Here is a 24,374-nt window from a genome sequence, read left to right as displayed (position 1 = left end):
TGAACCTGTAAACTCAAACTCTCAAAGAAATTCTCAAGAACATAACAAGTCAAGGATTGCAAAATGACTTGCCTTTACCTCCTTTTAAAGGCCCATAACTCTCCAGAAGAATATGCTTTAATCTCTTTTGAAGCTTCTAGAAGAAACACTTTATATCAAAGAAGCAAAACTCTGCAAAAGATTGCGATTAATCATTAATCGCCAGTGCTGACGATTTTTTCCCCTAAAAAATTGCATTAAAATCCGTCAAACTTTTCAACGACTTTTACCACATAATCGCAGAAAAATCGGATGATTAATTGCCTGAAAATGCGTGTATGGGGAAAAAAACCACGAGAACCCTAAATGCTTGTGGAACACAAAAAACACGAATTTTTTTTGTAAATGTGTCACGCGACACCTTGTGGTCATCAGCGACGGCATGGAGGAGGAAGAAGGGTTTGGAAGGGAGAAATTTGTCAATGTAAATGACAAGAGACTACAAGAAATCTAGGTCGCGCGCCATTGTCGAAGACGACGAAGCGAATGACGAGGGTTTCAATATTTGCCATTTTTTGTTTCAAAAGTTTTATAAAAAAAAATTGTATTAAATTTGTTTTTCTGTTTATCAAAATTTCTTTTATTTAAAAATTAATTTTTTAAATAAAACTTTGTATAAAAAATATATACGATTTTATTAACATCGATTAAAAACTTATATACTTTTTAATTTATTTAATGGTTTTATTATTATCCTTATGGAATAGCATAAAAAATAGCCCTCTTCTTTTGATTGAAATTTAGTTTTTTTTTAATAAAACTTGTGTATGAAAAATATAAATTATTTTATTAATATTAATTAAAATTTATATATTTTTAAATTTATTTAATGTTTATTATTATTATTTTTCATAGAATGGCATAAAAAATAAACTTTTTTTTATTACAGATTAATTTTTTAATAAAACTTGTGTATGAAAAAATAAACGATTTTATTAATATTAATTAAAAATTTATATGTTTTTTAATTTATTTAATTTTTTTATTATTATCTTTCATAAAATTGAATATTATTATTATTTTTCATAGAATGGCATAAAAAATAAACTTTGTTTTTTATTACAAATTAATTTTTTTAATAAACTTGTGTATGAAAAAATAAACGATTTTATTAATATTAATTAAAAATTTATATGTTATTTAATTTATTTAATATTTTTATTATTATCTTTCATAAAATTGAATAAAACATAAATATGTTTTTTCATTTTTTTTACAGGAAATAGTATTTAATATTTATTTTGAGCTTCAATATATTCAATTTATTTTTCTATAAAAAAAAGTATTTAATATTATTTTTACATTAAATAAAAATAAATATATATTATTTAATACTAATATTTTTTACAATAACATTTGCATAGAAAACATAATGTCTTCATAAATATAACAAAACCTTAAACTTTGTTCCATGATGTCTTCATAAACATTACAAAACCTGAAATTTTGTTCCATGATGTCTTCATAAATATTACAAAACCTAAAATTTTACTAGGCAAATGTTCTTTCTACTTTAGTGTTGCCTTATGCTTATGATGTCTCTATTTAATTTGCTTACAATATCTCTATGCTATGGAAATGTCCTTAAATATATAAAAAAGTAGTTTTTTGACTTTTTTTTTCAATTTTTTAATTTTTTTTGTAAATCTGATTTTTTCAAAAAAACTTATACTTTTGGTTTGCCGACTAATTCCCCAAACAATTAATGGTAAAACTGCTTTATATAATAAAGTGACTTTGTAATATTTATTTCATTTTTTCACCTAAGTCAATTAAATTAATTAAAATAGGGTTATCCTTTAAGATTCACTTTATTGGGACAACTATAAAATAAAATATCTAATTTATTCCCTTACAATCTCGCACCATAGTCTATGGGAAGAAAAATAGGCTAGAGGACTTCGCTAGATGATCACTCGAAAAAAGGGGACATTATAGGAGTTTGTAATGTCCCCGATATAATTAAATAATATTAATTATTGTATAGCCCTAAATTTAATAAAAAATCTTTCAGGCCCCCTTTTTAGTTTATTAGTTATGTTTGTTGTGTCAGCTCGTTTGTAACCCTTTGGGAAGTTTCTCGGAGCCCCTATATATGGCCGAGTTAGTCTTTGTTGTGGGGAGGCGAATTTGATATTTTTCTTGTATGTGTGAATTCCAGTTGGAGTTTAATTGTTTGCCGTTTCGGAGGTGAAAGATCCTTCCTACTTGGTATTTGCAGTTTCGGTGGTTAGCAGCCACCCTAGTCTGCCATTGGAGATATCATTTCTGATATTTCACTTTGTAGTTCATTGTCAGATTGATGAAATCAAAGATATTATTAAATACAAATACTCTGGTGGGCACAACTCATTTATTCCTGTGTTAATCCATTGTTCCACATAATATTACTGGCTATACTATTTTGTGCTACTGCGATACTCTGCCAAAGATCAAATTGCCACACTGCGAAGTCTGTCACATCCAAGCGTACTGAAGGGGGCCGCACGTGCCGAAAAGGGTCGAGTGTGCCGAAGGGTGTCGTGTGTGCCAGTGTTGTTTCCCCCTTGGGGTGTCAGGTTAAGACATTGCATAAATGATAGAAGTACACAGAATATATGGAACTCACAAGTGTTCTATTGATTCATAAATACAATGATAGCAATATGTTCGACTACAATAGCATGTCCAAAGACTAGAAACAGATACAATATAAAGGAGTCTGGTCAGTTACCCGGTGCCAATTGCCGACAACCGACGGGTTAACTGCCGATGTTAACACAATTTACCTTAATGCTTAATTACTCGACAACATCATCCCCCCAAAAAGAAACGTCGTCTCCGGACGACAGACAACCAAAATGGGAATGATGTACAAGCAAAACTGAAACCCCCAAAACAACAAATTACTAGGATTGGGGTAGAGATGGCATCCCTGATGGTCCCGTGGATGAGGAAGAGGCCAACTGCTCCCAGAGCTGCAACACCTGCTCTATGCGGTGGCAAAGATCCCTCTCAGCCACCAGTTGGCGCTCCCGAGATCGTTGCACTCTGAATACGGCCTCCATCAGCTCGGTATGGTTCTTATCCAGCTCTGCCCTCGTACTACTCAGACTGGCCTCCAACAAAGCCCTATTTGCCACCCGTGCGGCTGAGGCTGCTGCTAACTCGACGCGGACACGAGCCAACTCCTCCTCCATACTCCTTGTCCGAGCTCTCTGCTGAGCCAACTCCAACTCCAGTGTCTCCCCAGTGGTATCTGCCTCCTGCTGAGCACGACGATGCGCCAAATGACTATTTCGTATGGCCTGCTCGATCCTCCTGAGTAGGCTCTGCACCTGACTCTCTCTAGTCTGTCCAGGGTGCTGCCACTCCTCCAACATCACAGGAAGATCCACGTGAGGCCATCCTCTGTCAACAAAGCATCGCTGAAACACCTCAGCAACTCCTCCGGTAGCAAATGCCAGGAGACCCTCCAACGCTGGTTGCCCTAGGGTCCCTTCCTTCGTCAAGGCCAAAAGTCTGCGTGCCTCACTCTCTACTGCTGCCAAAAACTAAGTCAAGGGAATGGGCTGGTTCTTTGTAGAACCAGGCATCGAAATGTCTACCTGTGGCACCGTATCCTCCGCACCACCCATGTGCTGGAGTAGGTTCGTAGGTTCCCCCTGTGCATGCATCTCATGAGGAGAGTCACTGCCCTCTAAATCAACCACCTCTTGACGGTGAGGTGTGGCAGGCGGGGGTCCTACTGGGGCTTTCGGTTGCGCTGAGTATTTCTCCAACCATGAGTCTGTATCATCTCCCTCAATGTCACCCCTGTCTAACCTGATCTCTCCACCTTGATCCACTGGCTTTGTTTGAATAAGGGCTGTGTCCCTCGGCTGAACTACACTGCTGCTAGGGACTTGTGAAATCTGCCTGAGGGAGGGACGAGGATGCAGTTGACCAAACCCCGGCATAGGGATTGCTGATATGGCTCCCACTGTCACTCCTGCTGCTGGTAATGGTGTCACGGTCCCATCTGTAGTCAACACAGCGGGTGCATATACTAGCCTCCCTGTTTGAACACCCGTAGGTCAGACCACTCTTCCTCCTGGCAGTCCTTGTGTCCCCTTCGGTATTTGGCCGAGGGCAACCGTACCACCTGCGCCTTCTTCCATACCCAACTTTGGATATGGTACCTCCGTGTGTGAGAGGCGAAATCCGGTATCGCCACTCGAACAACGAGAAGATGTCTCCTTCGACTCCGCCCCTGAACTACTCTCGGTGGCCGAATCCGACTCGCTAGCAGAGACTACCTGTATCTGGGGCTTACGCTTCCTGCTGGATGGTGCATCCCCTGTGTGTGTATCCAAATGAGTCCAGTAAAAAATGGAGGACACGGTAGGGTCAATGTTGTCCCGCGGCTGCCACCCTCGCCTTTCTTTCGGCACCCGTATACGGACTGTGTGCAAGAATAACCCAATGGCGTGGTAGGGCATATAGAATGCCTTGTGCTTTAGTGTGAGGAACTCATGAATGCAGTCTGACAGCACAGTAGCCCAGTTGTACACCATCCCATTCCAGAGCTCGTTCATCAATGCAATCATTGGCACGGCTGTGTCGGAGGCCCTACTGGCTCCTGTGAAACAGCTCTTCATCAAGTCGAGCAAGCACTGCCATGCACTAGGTACTATGTAAGATTTTTTCAGTCCTCGCCCCTTGGGTTCCGTAATCCTGTCCCACTCTGCTTTGGTCAGGTTATCTCGACATATTTGTTGTAGCAGCTGATTTTTCCTCTCGGCAGAAATCTTCATCGCCTGCTTGTCCACCTTCTTCCCTTCATCAGGAATGCCAAAAACCCTCGCAAAGTCATCCGGAGCAAAAGACACGGTAACGTCTGTATGCTGGTACTTGAACGAGGAAGTGCGCAACTCATCATTGTACGATTTTATCATCATGCGTAGGCAAGGCTCAAAATCCCGAATGGTGAATATCGGCATCTGAATGGCCCAATGCACCCGTGCCCTTCCTAACTGTGTTTTCACCAAAATGTCATCTGGGGACTGCGCCTCCAACCACCATTGCCTGCACACATTGCCGGTCAACCCCTCGAAAGTGATTGTGTCCACTGTGACTTTAGGCTGCCTTTCTTTCTTGCCTGTATCCGGTACAACAACCTTCCCTTTATCCATAGGACAGTCTGTAGACGGTTTCCTTGTTGTCTTCTTTGAATCCTGCAGTCTCCTCCTCCAATCCAGCTTTTTCAACTGCCTGGCACTAGACGCCATCAAATGATTTTTTTTTTTTTTTTTGATAAGATTTCCATCGATAAACAATCTCTTCAGCTACAACAAACTAGTGTTAATAAAATATGCCAATCAAAAAATTTGTTGCAAATCTACTATTTTATCATATTCTCGCTGACTAAAATACAGAGTACCAATTGACCAAACTAAATGAACTATATTGTTCAAGAAAACATAAAAAATCACTTCTTCTCAGTAGTTCCAACAGACCTCATCTTCCTGAGAACATTAGCAGTGACTCTCCTTGTTAGCTTGTCCAGAGGGCAGGATACTTGAGCAAAACTTTTGATAAACCGCCTGTAATACCCTATGTGTCCTAGGAAGGATTTGACTCCCGTGACATCTGCCAGTGCCTCAATTTCCACTATCACTTGAATCTTGTCTGGGTCAGTCTTGAGTCCAGCGTTACACACTATGTGTCCTAACAGCTTCCCTTGAGGCACCATGAATCTGCATTATTTGGAATTGAGTGCTAGGCGGGCTCGCCTGCATCTCTCCATGCATTTGCCAAGTGCGGCCAGATGTGCATCCTGGTTACTGTAGATGAACCAGTTGTCAAGGAATGCCTTGAAGTTCCCTACTGACATCTTTTCAAATATGTGAAGGATTATTCGTTGGAATGTCGTTGGCGCGTTGCATAACCCGAACGACATTCGGTTATACGCATACACGCCATCTTCCACTATGAAGGTCGTTTTTAATTTGTCCTCGTCGGCAATGGATATCTGGTTATACCCAGAAAATCCATCCATAAATGAATAAATTTCATGACCGGCCACTTCCTCCAAGATGCTATCCGTAAATGGTATTGGAAACGGGTCCTTTATGGTGACCACATTAAGGCATCTGAAATCCACGCAAATTCGGATCTGGTTTGCCTCCTTTTTAAGGGATATCACTATGGGCGATACCCACTCGTTGGTCTGCACTTTGAAAATAATCCCGGCTTCGAGCATACGCTCGATTTCATCATTCACTCTCGCAGCATAGTTGTTATTCATTCTATACGGCCTCTTCCGTACAGGTACGACCCTAGGTACGAATGAAATTTGATGTACGCACAGTTCTGGCGGCACCCCTTTGAGGTCCTTGTACGTCCAGGCAAATACATCCTTGTCATGAATATTTTAAACGCGGCGGCTTTCAGGACTAGATTCCAGTCGTCGCCAACCAAGATGTTCCTTGGCTCTGCTTCCGTGCTGAGGTTTGTAGGTTTTACGGACTCTTCGTACCGGATTGGTTTCGTCATGTCAAACCTATGTGCTGGTGTCTCGTTGACAGGAGCATCCCCTTCCGTGTATTCCCTGTACGCTGGCGGAAATTCATTTTCGTCCGGCTCCTCGTCCACCTCCAACATGTTGCACCCATACAGCAGCTCGTAGTCTTCCATTTGCTAGTGGAAGAGCCCATTAAGGGAATCGGTCTCATCTTCCGAACATCCTTGGATTCCCAAGACGCCTTCCTCATCCGGTTCCCTTTTGTACTTTCCTTCGTCAACTCTACCCTCGCCGTTTGATTCCGATTCTGACGCAAGTTCTTCACTTACGAGTTGTGTTTTTAGGTCGATAATAAATTTTCACCCGACTTTCTCCATGGACAACGTGTTACGCTTCCAGTTGTGATTCTCTCTAGCCGCCACCAACCACCCTCTACCAAGAATGGCGTCGTATCCTTTCTTGGCGAGCGAAATCACCACGAAGTCAAGGACAAATGGTTTTGTCCCGATGGTCACTTGTTGCGCCATGAGTGTTCCAAGAGGTTTGATACCATGTTGATCCGCTCCCAGTAAGTTGAAGGTTGACGGCCATAGTGTCGGCTTGCCAAGCTTCTTCCAGGTTTCTTCTGCAAGCACATTCACTCCCGACCCGCTGTCGACAATGGTGTCAGTCAAAATGGTGCCAAGTATTCCTATTTCTACCACCGCCGGGTGCCGACCATAATATAGTGTCAGGATGGGTCTGTTGGTGTTCCGCCGGGAACATCCGTATTCCGAGTCACCTGACTCTGTGGAGTTACTTGCACCGTACGTAGGAGTGTCGTACGTAATTGCGGCATCGTTTCTAGGAGGTCCTTCATCTTCACAGGTACTTCAATCTGCAGCATTTGCTTCAGGATATTTTCCTCAGCCTCAGAGCGAGAAGTACTTGCCACTTCTTGTGTTCCCTTGTGCCAACATTTCCTTCGCCACTTCAGCCTTCGCCTCCAGTGCCCGCTGCTTCTCCATGCAAGGGTCCGGGTATGTGGCCTTCTTTGCCTGTGACCGTGTGATTGCCAATACCCGTTCCTCCGTCCTATCAATGTTGAGCAGGTTCACTCTAGACTCTGGGCAAGTTCCATCATCGTGGTCTCCAGGCCCACACCATTTGCATAGTTTTTGTGGAGTTTCTTCTGAGGTGCATTCCCTGGCAAAGTGGCCCCATTGATTGCAGGCTCGACACTGGATCATTGGTCGTCCCTTCGCATCATATTGGATCTGGCTCCTATTATTATTGTTATTATTGGTCTTCCCCCCTCGCTGGTTGTTCCGATATTCGCCAGATGATGCATTATTGTTGGCATTTTGCGAAGTTCCGGCGGCCGGCTGCTCTTGCGTGAAGAGAACTTGTTGGCTCCTGGTTTTCATATTGTAGGGACATTCCTTTGTCAAATGTCCGACAATCTGTCAAATGTCGCGGAAAGCCTTCTTGGTGCAGGACCCCTTGGTGTGTCCGTCACTCCTACAGTCCGTACACCACACATCGTTTTCTTCAGTCTTACTTGTACTCCCCTTAATGGCTTTGAATTCTTTCAGCATTCGTTCCATGTCCTTTTGGAGCGCGTGCACCTTTTTTACTTGATTCGCCACCGCTGCTGCTTTCCTCGTCAGAGTCTTCATCATCGTCGGATGAGTATTTATTACTTTTCTTCTTCTTTGACGTTTTGTGTTCGCTCTCTAGGTCCATCGCCCTATTATAGGCGTCGTCATATGACGTCGGGGGTACAATTTTCATCTTCTTCCGTAGGGAGGATTTCAACCCTTCAACGAACCATCGTTTCTTCAATCCATCTACGGGTTGGCTTTCCATTTTACCTAGCAATTATTTCAGCCTCCTGCTGTATGCCCGTACTGTCTCCTTGGTACCTTGTTTGGTATTCTATATCTCGGCTACGATTTCATTGTCATCACGGAGCAACCGAAACTCCTCCTTGAATTCCTTCTGTAGATTGGCCCACGTGGCCACTTTTTGCTTGTCAACATCGGAGTACCAATCTATGGCAACTCCACATAACGTGGCTGGAAACTGCTGTACCCAGTCATCTTGGTCCGTCACTCCGTTGGCGGACCAAATAGTTTCACATGTACGGCAGTGGCGTACGGGGTCTTCCTTGCTGTCCCCTGTGAACTTTGGCAATTTTTGTTTACTTGCCATCCCACCGCTGGGTCTCGATCCTCTGATGCCTTGTGTGCTTGTACCTGGTGATCCTCCGCCTCCGCCTCCTACACCTGACCCTCCACTCGTGGGTCCTCCAGAGAAGGTTGACCCTGAACCCAACAAATTGCCTCCCATACGGTACCCTTGTGCTCCCCCGGCTCCTTCGACCGTACCGTCACCTTCGGTCGTCTCCCTCCGGTTGGTTGTCTCCCTCTGGTTGTCCTCCGAAATGGACAAGTTCTTTAGTAGGTCTCTGGTAGCGTCGATCAGGTTTAGATTTTGCCTTGTTTGTTCCACCAACTCTTCGCGACTTCTTATGCTATGGTGGTATTCTGGCGAACTGTAGAGTTCTCCTTCGGCACCCTCCGTGACTTCTTTTAGGTTCCCTTCGGGCAACCCTACAACATTGTAGAGAGTGTAATTCTCTCCGTCTATCTCTGCCTCTGCAACCTCCGTGACACCTCCTGGGTTCCCTTCGAGCAACCCCTCGGCCGGTTGTTCGTCGGCAAGCTGCCTTAGCCTACGCCTTCGTTTTATCTGTTGTCTAAGATTCAACGCTCTTTGTGCCACTTCCCATTCGTCACTTTGTATCTTTTTATTTTTGTCCTTATTTAGTATATTGGGCATAAATCACTTCCGTACACAGCAAGCACACACCATGTACACAAAACACAATTTTTTTTTTTATTACTTCATCTCTCGTACATAATGTATGTCACTGACATACTTATTACAATGGGGGCGTTCTTATTTATTCTCCCTGGCCGTCAGAGTTCATGTATTGCGCTCATCTTCTTGGCGCTCCCTAAATTCCCGTAGAATTTGTTGCGGTCGGTTCTCTCGGTAGATGTCTTCCCTTTGGTTCTGGAGAGCCAAAAATCCTTGTGCCAAAAGGTTAGGCAGTTTGCTCATCAACCGATTCACAGCAGGGCTTACTCCGAGCGAATTCCACACAGCATCTTCTGGGACATCTTCGGCTGTGGCTTCCCTCCTTACGTGCGTTTCGATTGCCGCCTGTAGGATGCAGGAGAAATCATTCGTGAGTGTCTTTTCCCCCTCGAACAATTCTTCGGGTTCTTTGTCAGGGTCACTCGTTCCTTCAGGTAATGGTTGTCCCATTACCCATGTAGAACGTCCTTTTCCCCGTTGCTCCCAGGTTTTTTCTTAGGCAACGACGCCAAATGTTTCCCCCTTGGGGTGTCATGTTAACACATTGCATAAATGACAGAAGTACACAAAATATATGGAACTCACAAGTGTTCTATTGATTCATAATAAGCCAGTACATACAATGATAGCAATATGTTCGACTCCAATAGCATGTCCAAAGACTGGAAACAGATACAATATAAAGGAGTTTGGTTAGTTACCCGGTGCCAACTGACGACAATTGACAGGTTAACTGTCGATGCTAACACAATTTACCTTAATGCTTAATTACCCGACAACAAGCGTACCGAAGGGTGCCGAGTGTGCCGTCGAGCACATCACCCGTGTTGCCGTCGGGTGGAAAACATCACCATACAAGTGTGCTAGAAGACCGTACGGTTAGGTCAGGCTGTACGGAGCCACCTGGTGACCGTACGGATTCAGTTGCCATTATGTTTCGTACGGTGAGCAACTTTGGATCGTACGGTGAGAATATTTACGCCGTACGGGTTGGGTATCTAAGGTTACCGTACAGTAGGGATTTGATGTCGGAACATCACATAGTTTTTGGAAGGAGGACATGTCTGCCTAAAATGTTTCATTCAAAATTTAGGAAATTTTGTCGGGGGCCTTGGGTACTAAAAAATATAAGTTTTTTAATTTTTATGACTATATACTGATGAGGTAATGACTATGAATAAATTTTATATTGAAGATTCCTTAAACATTATCATACAATTATAAATAAATGTAATGAATTATAGTTACAGGTTTTTATTCTTAATGAATTGTAGTTATAAGTTTTTATTCTTACCATTTGACAATAGTTGATTCTCCAAAGTTTTTGCAATGTAATGGCATGCTTTTTGGCTTTGGTGTGCACCAAAGCAAAGGGGGAGGTAGTAATTTTAAATTAAAGAAACATGTGAAGAAAGAATCATGCGTCTAAGATAAGGGACACATTAGTATTTAGTACTTGTTCAAAGCCAAATGCCTATGAAAATTAGGCACATGTACAAGCAAGAAGAGCAAATAACTTTTGAAGATTTTGAAGAAAAAGGATTAGTACATGCCAAAAACAAAGAATGATGTTAGGGAGGTTGCTAAAAAGACGAAACAAAGCAGTTAAGGTGTGAGGTGAATGTAAGCCACATCAAAACAAGTTGAGGGTGCTAGAGAAAAGAAGAAATGTGGAAGCATGCCTTCACAAAGATCAAAAAGTTGAGAGTAATGGTATGTGCTGCATAAAGGGCGTACTTTTGGTTTCTAGTGCATTATTGTGTTTGTGGAGATTGGTGTGTGGTCAACAAATAGTAGCTTTTTCTTCTCTTTCTAAATTTTTTTGATTGTAAATATTGGTGGTGCTTAAGACAAAGGCATTGATTTGATTTCACAAATACATTTTAGAGTAAGGGCATGTATGGAAAGTGAAAGACATGCTTCATAAGGGAATGATAAAAAGTTGCTTAGTGTTCAGGCATGTACCAGTGTAAAGAAGGTTTTAAAAATTGAAATTCTCTGTATTGTGTATAGGTGTGCACCAATACGATGCAAGTATTTTTTTGCAGCTCATATTTAGGCATGCTTCATTGAAGAATGATGTGCCCATATGAAGGAGGAATTTGAGTAGATTTTCAAGATATTTTAGAGGGTTAGCCATGATTAGAGGAGAATTAGCAAATCATTTAGACTGGCCTATTAAGTCTATTTTTGTCCACGCTAAAAATAACTTGGGCTATTTTCAGATGTCACCATTTTCAAAGAGAAAAGTATGTTCTGGTATTTGCTATTTAGTGCATGCTATTTAATGTTGAGACATGGACCAGCTAGGACTCGAACCTAGGACCTTCCATACGCTGCTGGAGTGCTCTACTACTGAGCTACTGGCCCCTCTTGGACCAGTCCATCATTGGTCTGGGTGTGGCTTATTTCCAACACCAACACCCCCCCTTAAGCCACACCTCTCGTGTGCTTGGGGCTCCTAGCCTGGACCTGGCTCTGATACCATGTTGAGACATGGACCAGCTAGGACTCGAACCTAGGACCTTCCATACGCTGCTGGAGTGCTCTACCACTGAGCTACTGGCCCCTCTTGGACCAGTCCATCGTTGGTCCGGGTGTGGCTTATTTCCAACACCAACATTTAAAATGGTCTCTGTTTTTAACACAAGCCCATGTTATTTTCAGCATTATGCTATTTTAAGTGTTTGCTTTTTATCACTTGGAGTCAACTATTTTTGGATCACCTATTTTTGAATCTCTTGCCATTTGAGAGATATGAGCATAACTTCATAGTTTGTAATAAATTCACTCTAGTTTAATTTGAGGTTGTGTAGTTTTAATTTTATTATTACAGGATAAGATTTTGTAATAAAAATTGCATTTCATGCAATCAATTGTTCTTAGAGTAGAAGTAGCAATTAGCTTTTTATATATTTTAATTTAATAGCCTTTTAAATAGTATAAATGTGTCTTTTTGCACTTATTTTTTATTGACCAATAGTAATTCTCATGCCTGCATATTGCTGAAATTGCCATTCAGTGTTGCTGTCAAAAAAGTCACAATTTTCTTTTAGCTATTAGATTTAGATCTAGAAGGTTATGATGAATGTTGGATTTTCTTGACTCGGTGTTAAATAAGTGAATTGCTAATGTTTTTAATATCTCCCAAAATTATGGACTGTTCTAAAAAGTTGCAGTAATTAGTAGAGAGGAGGTTTAGGTAATGTTGCTCCAGTTAATCAAGATTCAAAATGCTAGAATGAGTTGTAAGAGATTTCCTTGCATGAGTTTCAGACCACATGGGGTTTTGCAACTCAGAAGAATTCTTTTCCTGAAATTTTATAATCTTTTTTATACATATGAGGAAGACGAAAGTTTATAACCAAAGTTTCCAGGATACTGGTGTGAAGCAGGGAGAGCACTGATTCTCCAGGAACCATGGGTATGGTGCATTATGGAAAGTTAGAAACGTCAATTTATAGAGTATTAAAAATTTAAAAATAGAAGCAAAAATAAACATATTATCATTTTTTGCATGTTTAAACTTTATAAGTGATCTCACTTCTAAAGAAAAAATTAAGTGAATGCTTTGTATATGTCATGCATACTGTTTACATGAGTTGATTATATTGGAGATATCAACAAGTTAAATTTTGTATTTTCAGGAGCTTGAAATAAATGCTCTCGTTAATGGTTATAGAAAGAAGTTTTACTTAGAAATATGTTAATGCTTGGTATTGTTTATAGAGATAAGATTCAAATGTTTATATCCAAGGACTTAAGAATGGTTAAAGCTCCATTGAATTACATCTCTTATAGAATCTTTGTTTTGTAGGTGGACATGTATAGCTTGGGAGTTGTGTTATTTGAGCTGTGGCATCCATTTGGTACAGCTATGGAAAGATATGCAATCCTTTCAGAGCTGAAACATAAAGCTATGCTCCCTTCTCCTTGGGCCACAGAGAATATTGAACAGTCTGCTTTAGTGAAGCGTCTAATGGCTCCAAATCCATCAGATAGGCCATCAGCTTTGCAAGTTTTGAGAAATGAATTGCCTCCACGGATGGAAGATGCATCCTTGAATGGTGAGCTTTTGTACACATGAGAAGTCCTCATCCAAAGTTAGTTTTAATCATTTTCATGGCACCAAATGGAGCTTTGTTTTACCTTGGAATATATAAGAGCGTAATTCACATAATGCAGTCATAAAAGAAGAAAACTGTTTTGCAAACAGTTTGATAATTATGCTTTCTTTCTACTCGGCTTGACAAAGTTGACATGAAAGTCCATTTTCTTTCATAAAGATTATGAAGGTGCTCTTAAATGTATTCAGTCCTTTATTTATTTTAAAAAAAATGAACGTTAGTTTTTTTGACAATAGTTTATTGTTGGGTTGTATAATATTGTTCTTTCAAAACCCTTTGACAAGAGGACAGAGAATCCCTGTGCTTCTTGTGCTGACCAAATGAATTGTTATTTTTTGTATATAAAAATGGAAAGTCTAAGAGCAAAAATATGAAAGTATTCTTTCCTGTAAAAAAAGAAATTGTTAACCAGAACCAATGTAATAGAAACTGGAAAGAAACTGTAACTTTCCTGAACTTAATTCCTTTCATGCTGATTTACATGTTACCACTTACTAAGATGTTGAAATGAGGGTTCTTACCAGTCCATACTTCTTGTGGGGTTTTATCAACAAGGGCTGATGTGGGAGTCCCATAGAGAGTTCACGCATCGATTCCCTTCTTCCAGTCATACTCAGATTACCCAGCAGCATCGTGCTACAGCTTACCCTCCGGTCTTGAGGTTTTTCTCCATTGCTCCGGCTTCTTAGGGTTGGCTTGGTGGCTCGGGAGGGTCCCCCTTCTCGGTCCTCCCGCCTTCTTGTTTGTTTTGGTTGCCTCGGCTGTTGTTGTTTTTGTTTCTCTTTGGTCACCGTTTGGTGTCCCTGCTGGTGGTAGCCCCCCTCGTTTGTACTCTCCGGTCCCTTTGACCTGTTTGTGGTCACTTGTTGGACATTAATAAATTTATCTTTATCTTTATCTTATCTATATAAGCTGCCTCATTTCATTTGTAACTCATAAGAGACTTTGGAGAATTGTTGCTATAGTGCAGCCAAATTTATATAAGACATTGAAGCTCAGTGATTTTATATGCTATCTTGGAGTATTTGCATGGTTTTCTATCTTCTCAAGTCAAATTTAGATTTTGCTTAAGTCATTTAGTTAAATGGAAGTCACTGTGCATGATTTATTGTGAAACTCTTATGTTCAAACCATTTTATTATAAGTTGTAGTGTATGGTTAGTCTGAACTCTCAAAATAAGCTTAACTTCAATTGCTACTCACTCATTGATATGCATGCCTTTGATGGTATTGATGATTGTTGGTGGTGATTTGAACATCATTTGCTTTCCTTAGAAGACAAAACAAAGCATGGTTGAGTTTGACTAAATCGTCCATCGTCTCTTGCATTCTAGGATTAGAATTAGTATCTCTCAAACCTTATTCACTATTCATCCTTTTTAATAAGGCATTAGTAGTAGTAAGCAAAGAGCACTTAATTGAAAATCATTTGAAACTAGACTCATAGGGCATTTTGTTGCTTTTGAGTGATCATCTCCTAAGAACAACTATGTAAGTCCCCTTGGATTACTAGCAATCACATCAACCATTGAGACTATCCACATGTCAAAACTTGACAGTATAAACCTTGGAGTCATCTCAAGTGATCATTTAACTCAGCATTTGGGAAGATTTTGTTCAAGAGAGGATAGAGTATTCAATACTTCATTTTGTGTTTGAAGTGTCACAAAACAGATATCAATAGGCATTCCACCTCATATGGATGGAACGAGCCACATGAGGCCAAAGGAGATAAGATATGCCCTTGGGCCTAGGGTGCAGGATCTCTAGGGTACTGTTTTGCCCCGTAGAGTATGCTTCAGAAAATCACAGAATGCGAGCAAAACAGAATAGTACACATGTGCACTAAATGTAGAGAACTCAGAACTGCATATTCTTTAATGCCAATATTACAATGTATCTTTAGAATAACATCAGTATAACATAACAGCATAACCCTATCCCGAGATTGGGGTACACAGGATATATATACACGGAGTGTCGACCGGTTGTCGGTGCCAACCGTCGACCAATCGCCGACCCCTAAACATTTACTAACAAATACTAATTTTCCTGAAAACATCATCCCCCCCCCCAAAAAAAGAGAGTCGTCTCCGGACGACACACAACAAAATGGGGATACCACAATGATAACCACTACAAAAAAGAAATCAAGGAGCAGGGGGCCGAGAAAGTGTCCATGAAGAAGAAGGTGTAGGAGGAGGGGTCGATGCAGATGTAGCCAACTGCTCTCTCAACTGGCGAACCTTTTGCGTCCAATATTGGAGGTCCCGCTCAAGTAACAGGTGCTGCTCCCGCGAAGTCTTCACCATGAACACCGCCTCCATGTCTTCCTTATGTTTTTTGTCTAACTCCTTCAAAACTGAAGTGAGGCGAGTCTCTACGACCGCTCGTGTAGCTGCCTCCTGTGCCGATTCTGCCTTTGCCTGGTACAACTCGTCCAATGCCGTCACTTGAGCCCTCTGCTGTAGGAGCTCCTCCTCAATGGTCTGCAGCCGAGTGGCTAGCTTCTCCCGAGCTGTAATGGCTGCCACCAACTCTACCTCCGCCCCAGATGCCAAATGTTGTGCACGTCGGAGCTCATAGTAGCCGTCTCGGAATGCCTACTCCGCAACAAGTATGCCCCACTCTCGCCAGCCAGTGCCTTGCACCTCCACTCCTCCATCCTGACAGGCGTCTCTACTGTAGGCCATCCCCTCGAATCGAAACACCTGGCAAACTCCTCTGCACATCCCCTTGTAGAAAATGCAAGCAAATCCTCCACTGCAGTCTGTCCAAGAGCCAGTTCCTGAATTGAAGCTGCCATCCGCCGTGCACTAGCCTCCACATCTGCCAAGGCAACCATCCTCTATGCACCGACCTCCATCTCTGCTAGAAACTGCTCCACCGCACCTGACTCACCCTGCATAGAGGATGTTATCTGTTGGTTGAGCTCAACAACCCTATAGTCCTCTCCAAGCACCTTATCCTGGAAGACATCCATAGTTGACTCCTGCTGCTGGTGAGAACTCCTCTCCTCTAAATCCACTATCTTTGGCATCACCAATGTCTGTGGTGAAGGAGGTCGAGACCCAACCGGTGCCATGGGGGTTGCCTGGTAGCGGTCCAACCATGCATCCCATGCGTGGACCGTACTCTCCAACTCGACCCCTTTCTCTGTACCGGGCTCTTGACTCACAGGCACTTCGTGTGCTAGTGGGGCAACACTAAAGGGTGTTTGCGTGGGTGGAGGTCGCAATTGCCTGAATCCTGGCACTGGTACGGCTTCAATGGTCATCCCCGAAGTAGGGAGTGGAGTCATTTCACCGTCCATTTGCAGGAAGGTTGGGGCGAAAATAAGTCGTCCAGTCTTGACCTCTCTTGAAGGTCTGACCCCCCTCGATGGTGCTACTCCAACCGTACTCGTACCACTCAAGGGTGTACCCATGACACCTTTTGCGCGTGTACTGCCACCAACACTATACAACGTCTCCTGTCCAGGACTCCTTCCTACTTCCCCTTGACTAGCCAGACGAAAGGCATCATTGCCTCCACTACTGCTGGAAGCGGTATCTGTCGACTCTTCCCCTACGTTGCTCGCCTCCTCTTCTACCGACTCTGGGTCACTCTCCGAAGCCACCACCTGCTGCGGCCTTCGCTTCCTGCTAGGTTGGACATCCTCGCTACTTGTTAAGGTATCTAAGTGAGTCCAATAAAAGATAGGTGGTCGTGAAGGGTCCACCCGGTTCTGCGGCTTCCACACATGTCGTTCTGAGGGTACCTATGTTCGGACGACCTCCAGGAAAAGTCCAATGGCATGAAAGGGCATATGGAAGGCTGTATGTTTCAGCGTGAGGAAGTCATGAATCCTATCCGACAGTACAGACGCCCAATCATACACTGTACCATTCCTTAACCCATTCATCAAAGCTATCATGGGTACAACTGTGTTGGAGGCTAGGCTAGCCCCTGTAAGTCTACTCTTCATCACATCGGATAGACATTGCCATTCGCCTGGCACAATGTAAGACTCTTTTAGTCCTCGTCCCTTCAGTGCATTCACTCTTTCCCATTCCTCTGCTATCAAATCATCACGACACACTAGCTGTAGAAGTTTCTGCCTTCGTTCTGCGGACATCTTCGTGGTGTTTTTGTCAACTTTCTTGCCCTCGGCAGGAGTGTCGAGCACTCTGGCAAATGCTTCCGCTGTAAATGACACCGTTACTGTGCTTTGTTGGTAGGTAAATACAAATTCCCTAGCGTTTCTATCATACGTGGTAATCATCATCCTGAGACATGGCTCAAAATCTCAAATGGTAAACACAAGTATTTGGATTTCCCAATGCACTCGTGCATGCCGAAGGGAATCCTTGATGGGGTGATTGTTTGGAGTCTCCATCCACCACATTCTACACACAATGTCACTCAACCCTTCGAAGGTGATGGCATCTGTTGTGACCTTTGCCGGCATTGTCTTCCCTTTCCCAACTTTGCCTGTATTTATCCCGCCTGCAACCCTCACTCCTGACGGCAATGTTCTTTTTCCTTTGTCCATGGCTGCACTGCTGGATTCTGCCATTTTTCCTTTCTTGGACGGTTGCTTTCTTGAAGGTTGTAACTACTGCAACTATTTCCTCCAATCTCGTTTTGCCTTTCCAAAGTCCATTAATTAAACTTCTTAATTGGCGGGATAACACTTATACTATTGAAAAATCATTATTTCCCTTTTCCTTCCACCGGTTGTCCTTGTACGGTTTTTCCTCATGGCTCTAGCTTGTACGGATTTGTACCACGATTTTGCTTCTTGCGTCGTATGACTTTATACTCTTCACTCAACACTTCCTGAGAGATGTACGGATGGGTTTGTGTGCACCGAACCCTTTGCTTCCTACACGTACGACCTTACACACTCCATACAGATGTTCCTGTCACTAGTAATGTACGAGATTGGCAGTGTACGGATTTCCTTGCTCCTGATTGTGTACGAATCATCTCTTCCTGCTGATGTACAAATTTATGCTCTCATCAACCTCCTTTGTTATGCTGTACAGAAATATTGCCTGACTGTACAAAATGTTAGTACTTGGTCGTACGGATTTATCACTTCCTTTGCTATCTTTTGCCACCGTACGAATTTCACCTTTCAATTACACGACTTCTGCAATTTAAATCATATGGATTTTATGGTGTATGCACTTGCCACCGTACAATTTCATGATCTTCCTATCCCTGTGCGACCGTACAATGTGGGTGTACTTCCTCCAATTTCCCTTCTGCTCCGTACGGACTTCTCGTCGCATGATTTCCTTCTAATGGAGTCGTCGACTTTGGTGGGTGTAATTCACAATCCCCATTAGGTCGTACACCTATTACCTTTACTGCCATACGACTTTTTGGCACTTTCTTCATTCTTCTATCCGTACAGTTTTTAATGACAACCATATGGTGAGTTCAAAAAAAAATAAAAATTATTTTTTATTTTTTTCTTATTTCCTACCTAAAAAACAAAATAATTACCTTTTCAAATTGTTTGGCTAGGCCCCGCCTCCGAACAAATTGGGTCATTCCACTGCTGCCTATGGTGATACATTTTTAATTTTGACCCATTCACTATCTCCTTGATTGGCTGGTCCTCCAACGTCGACAACTTGATTGCTCTATTCTCCGCTACTTCTTGGACTTTGTACAGACCCAGCCATCTCACTTTAAATTTCCCAGGTTTTATCTCATTTCGGCCGTTGTACTTAAACACACATTGGCCTGGATGAAATTCCATACGTCTAAGATGCTTATCAAGCCAAAACTTCTGACGTTGTTGGGCTGCTTCAGTGGCCCATTGAGTCATCATTCTCCATTCGTCCAGCTTACCCAACGCATATAGTCGTTCTCGTAGACTCTCCATGTCTCCTAGTCGGTTCTCAATTGCTATCCGCAGGCTAGGTACCATGAATTCCATCGGTACAATGGCCTCTTGACCATACATCAACTGAAAGGGTGTCTGGCCTGTTGTCACTTTCTACGTGGTCCGATAGGCCCATAGTACGGATGGTAGCTTTTCTTCCTAGTCTTCTTGTTCAACCCCGTAGGATTTATAGATTACCGACACCAATATTTTGTTAGTGGCCTTTGCCTGGCCGTTGGCCCTGGGATAGTACGGGCTCGACAAGGAATGGAAAATCTTGAACTTCGTCGTGAGCAATTTAACTACGTGGTTTACAAAGTGCCCACCTCTATCACTTGTCAATTGAATAGGAATGCCATACCTCGTAATGATTTGTTCATAAATGAACCTTTCAGTACTCAAAGCGGAGTTATCTGGCAGTGCTTGTGCCTCTACCCACTTTGTCAAATATTTAGTGGCCACCACAATGTACCGACACCTTCGTGCACGACTGGCCTTCAATGGTCCAATGAAATCTAGACCCCATCGCTTGAATAGTTCCTGGTCATGGGAAGGATTTAGGGGCATAAGGTCCCTCTTCAATGGTTTTCTTGCCCTCTGGCAAGTATCACAACCCACCACCCATTCATGTGCATCATTATACAGGCTAGGCCACCACAGTCCTACAAGCAACACTTTCCACACCGTGGTGTCTGGTCCCATGTGACCACCTACGGGGATCTCCTCTTCCATAACACACCTTCTGAGTACCTGATCAACGCCCATTTTGTAAAGTAACCCATTAATCAATTGGAATGTCCTGCTTCTCAGGACCAACTTCCGTCTTTCTCCTGGTAGCATGTCTGCTGGAAACTGGGAGGTTGACAAGTACTCCCCGATGCTTTCGTACCTTGATGGTAATGCAACTATTTGAAATAAATGGGCATCGGGAAAATCATCATTTACTCTGTCGGGTAGCTCTTTGGATTTAATCCGTGACAGTTGATCGGCAATGACATGGCTCTTGCCGGTACGTACAATAATTGTGAACACGAACTCCTGAAGTAGGAGAAGCCACCGATTGATCCTCCCCTAAATAATAGGTTTGTTCACCAGGTACATCAATGCCTGATGATCAACATAAAATGTAAATGGGGTCGCCAACAGATAATGGCGAAATTTTTGCAGAGCATAAACCATCTCGAGGGCTTCCCTCTCGATAGTACTGTAATTCTTCTTTGCCTTCGACAGTAATCGACTTGAAAAGTAAATGGGGTTATCGAGAACATGTCCTCCCTCCTGTGCTAATGTGGCACCAATTGCATAGTTAGCTATCCCAATTCGGGTAGGCAAGAATAGGTGCAGCCACCAGCCTCGTCTTTAGTTCCTCGAACGCTTTTGCCTGTGTCGTCTCCCACACGTACGACTCTCCCTTTTGAGTGAGTTTGTCAAGAGGGTACGAAATCTGCACGAAGTTTTTAATTAACTTCCGGTAGTACCCTATGTGGCCAAGAAAGGACTTGATTCCTGACACATTTGTTGGAGACTCCATCTTCACTATTAACCTTACCTTATCTGAGTCTGTCTTCAAACCGACCTTACAGACAATGTGGCCAAGCAATTTTCCTTGAGGCACCATAAACCTACATTTCTTAGTGCTCAAGGCTAGTCGGGCCCTTCGACATCGTTCCATACATTCCCTTAATACCACCAAGTGAGTGTCCTATCCACTATAAATGGACCAATCATCCAAGAAGGCCTTGAAATTCCCTATAGACATTTTGTCGAAAATATGGAGAACTATTCTCTGGAATGTAGCAAGAGCATTGCACAATCCGAACGACATTCGGTTGTACGCATATACACCATCTTCTACCACGAATGTGGTCTTCAGTTTGTCCTCCTCAGCTATAGAGATTTGGTTGTATCCTGAAAAGCCGTCGAGGAATGAGTACATCGAATGTCCGACTACCTCCTTGAGGATACTATCTGTAAAGGGTATCGGGAACAGGTCCTTGATGGTGACCGCATTGAGACACCAAAAATCCACACAAATGCGGATTTGGTTGGCCTCCTTTAGTGATATCACGATCGGTGAGACCCACTCACTTGTCTCAACTCGGAATATGATGCCTGCCTCTAGCATCCGCTCTCCTTGTTCACTCGGGCAGCATAATTTTTATTCATGCTGTACGGTCTCTTCCATACCGGTTGAGCTCCTGGTACCAATGGGATCCCGTGGACACATAGCTCCGGAGGAACTCCCTTGAGGTCTTTATAGGTCCATGCGGACACGTCCTTACACTCCATGAAAATCTTGAAGTCTCTTGCCTTCAACACTGGGTCCTAGTCGTCCCCAACTAGAATATTCTTGGGACTTGTTTCATCCCCCAAATTCGTCTCCTTCAAGTTGGGGTGCTTGTACCTTATGGGTTTGTCTTTAGCAAATTGGTGTGTTGGGGTGTCATTAACTTGAGCGACCCCTTCCTTATATTCTCTATACTCGGGTGGGAACATGTCCTCCTATGGTACTTCTTCTATCTGCAACATGTGACATGCAAGATGGAAGACCTCATAATCCTCCATCTGCCAGTTGAAAAGTCCGTTCAGTGAACTCATTTCATCTTTAGAACAACCCTCCAGCTCTAAAACACCTTCATCATTGGGCTCCATCTGCTGTTTGTCCTCCTCGATTCCAAAAGGTTTTCCTTCTGATTTGGATTTCGAGGAGGATGCCAAATCCTCACTCACCATCTGCATCCTCAGATCAATCACAAATTTCCAACCCCCAATTTCCATGGATAGCGTATTACGCTTCCAGTTGTGGTTTACCCTGGCAGCGATGAGCCACTCTCTCCCAAGGATTGCATCATAACCTTTCTTTTTAAGAGGGATAACTACAAAGTCCAAAATGAAGGGTTGAGTGCCAATGGTTACCCGTTGTGCCATGAGAGTCCCGATTGGTTTAATGCCATGCTGATCGGCCCCTACCAGGTTGAATGTTGACGGCCACAATGTCGGCTTCTCCAATTTCCTCCATGTCTCCTCAGGGAGCACGTTCACCCCGGATTCTCCATCGACAATTGTGTTAGTGAGGATCATACCTAGGATTCCCATTTCTACTATAGCAGGGTGTCTTCCGCTATTCAAAGCCAGTAGCATTGGGTTCGCCGAAGGGCTGATCGGGATCTCCGTGTGGAGTGCCACTGTACGGATAGGCACATCTATGGCGCTAGTAATGGCCTCCTTCAATCGTGGCATAGTGCTGAGAAGGTCTCTGATTTTTATGGACACCTTTGTCTGCAACACTTGTTTGAGGATATTTTGTTTGGACTCCACAGAAGTGCTGGTGGCCTCATTTGTTGTTTCCCTTTGCTCCTTCTTCATCTCCCTTTCAATGTCGGCCTTAGTTGCCCGTACCCTCTCCTTTTCCGTACGAGGGTTTGGGTATGTAGCCTTTTTTGCTTGTGCCCTTGTGATTGCCAGTGTTTCCTCTTCCTTTGTCCTGTCGATGGTCAACGAGTTCACTCCAGACTTTGGGCAGTTCCCATCATCGTGGTCACCTGGACCACACCATCTGCATAGGTGTTGCGAACTTTCTCCCTTCGAGCAATCCCTGGCAAAATGTCCCCATTCGCTACAAGCTCGACATTGAATCATTGGTCAGCCTTTGGCATCATACTGTATCCGATGGCTATTATTGTTGTTGTTTTTTTGTCCCCTTCGGTTATTTTTATAGCCACTGGATGATGCAGTTGTGTTGGCCAGCTGTTGTGGGGTGGTCACTGCCGCGGCCATTGATGGCTACTCCTGGGTAAGGAGTACTTGTGCACCTTTGGTCTACATGTTCTATGGGCACTCCTTGGTGGAGTGTCCTAACATCTGACAAATGTTGCAGAAAGCCTTTTTAGGGCACGTGCCTTTAGTGTGACCTTCTTCCTTGCAATCGGCACACCATAGTTCCTCTTCATTTTTACTACTACTTCCCTTGATAGCTTTAAATTCCTTCATCATTCTATGCATATCTTTCTGTAGGGCTTGTACCTTCTTGCTTGATTCCTCGTCACTGTTGCTCCCCTCGAACGAGTCATCATCCGATTTGTTCTTCTTCTTCCGGGATGTTTTGTCTTCGCTCTCTATGTCCATGGCCCTGTTATATGCATCTTCATAGGACGTAGGGGGGACCACCTTCATTTTCTTTTTCAACAAGGAGTTCAAACCCTCTACGAACTAGTGCTTCTTCAATCCATCGGTTGGTTGTTTTTCCATCTTCCCCAACAACTCCTTAAGCCGCCGGTTGTACGCCCTCACGCTTTATGTTTATTCTACTTTGCAATATAAATTTCGGCTATGATCTCATTATCGCCCCAAAGCAATTTAAATTCAGCCTGAAACACTTTCTTCAGGTCAGTCCATGTGCCGACCTTGGTTTTGTCAACTTCAGAGTACCAATCTATCGCTACTCCTTGTAGCATAGCAGGAAACTGTGTCACCCACTCATCTTGGTTTGTCTGCCCATTGGCGAACCAAATTGTTTCACACGTTCTACAATGCCGTATAGGGTCCTCCGTTCCATCTTGTTGTGCGTTGCACACGCTCCCTGTCGCCGACAGGGTCCCCTTTCCTTTTTTGGCCTTTTCGCCTTTTGCCCTGTTGAGTTCCGCGCAGAGTGTCTCGCGTCCTTTTGAGCGAGCCCGTAATCAGTCCATGAGATGATGATGTTATGATCGGAGGAGCTTGTGAATCCGTGAGATCAGTTGAGCCTTCAGGCATGAAGATTCCAAGGGACAGTTTAGACCTAAGATAGGCGTAGGATGATAGAAACTGGCAGAATGTCGAAGTTTCAAAACCTCCCAAGATCCTGAAATTTGTACTAAAGGGGAGAAACTGCATGAGTTTTTTCTTGTAAGTTTGCAGAATGGGCCTAAATCCCGAAATTCGCCAGCATTGGACAATATAGAAGAAGTGAAAATTGGCAAAATGGCTCCAAACGCTGAAG

General features: G+C 43.1%; 1 protein-coding gene across 4 annotated transcripts in view; it reads left to right on the top strand.

The window, feature by feature from the left end:
* The window catches only part of LOC131029091 (eIF-2-alpha kinase GCN2), a 336,054-nt gene that overhangs the window by 182,663 nt on the left and 129,017 nt on the right, over positions 1-24,374 (top strand). For all 4 annotated transcript variants that reach the window (XM_057959493.2, XM_057959495.2, XM_057959494.2 and 1 more), the window contains exon 16: positions 13,206-13,455. In XM_057959493.2, the coding sequence (XP_057815476.2) occupies positions 13,206-13,455 (250 nt within the window). The remainder of the gene's footprint in view (positions 1-13,205; positions 13,456-24,374) is intronic.

This window comes from Cryptomeria japonica, chromosome 5, assembly GCF_030272615.1.
Source record: "Cryptomeria japonica chromosome 5, Sugi_1.0, whole genome shotgun sequence".
NCBI lineage: Eukaryota > Viridiplantae > Streptophyta > Pinopsida > Cupressales > Cupressaceae > Cryptomeria > Cryptomeria japonica.
Note: the sequence above shows the minus strand (reverse complement) of the source record. Positions and strands in the feature narration are given on the sequence as shown.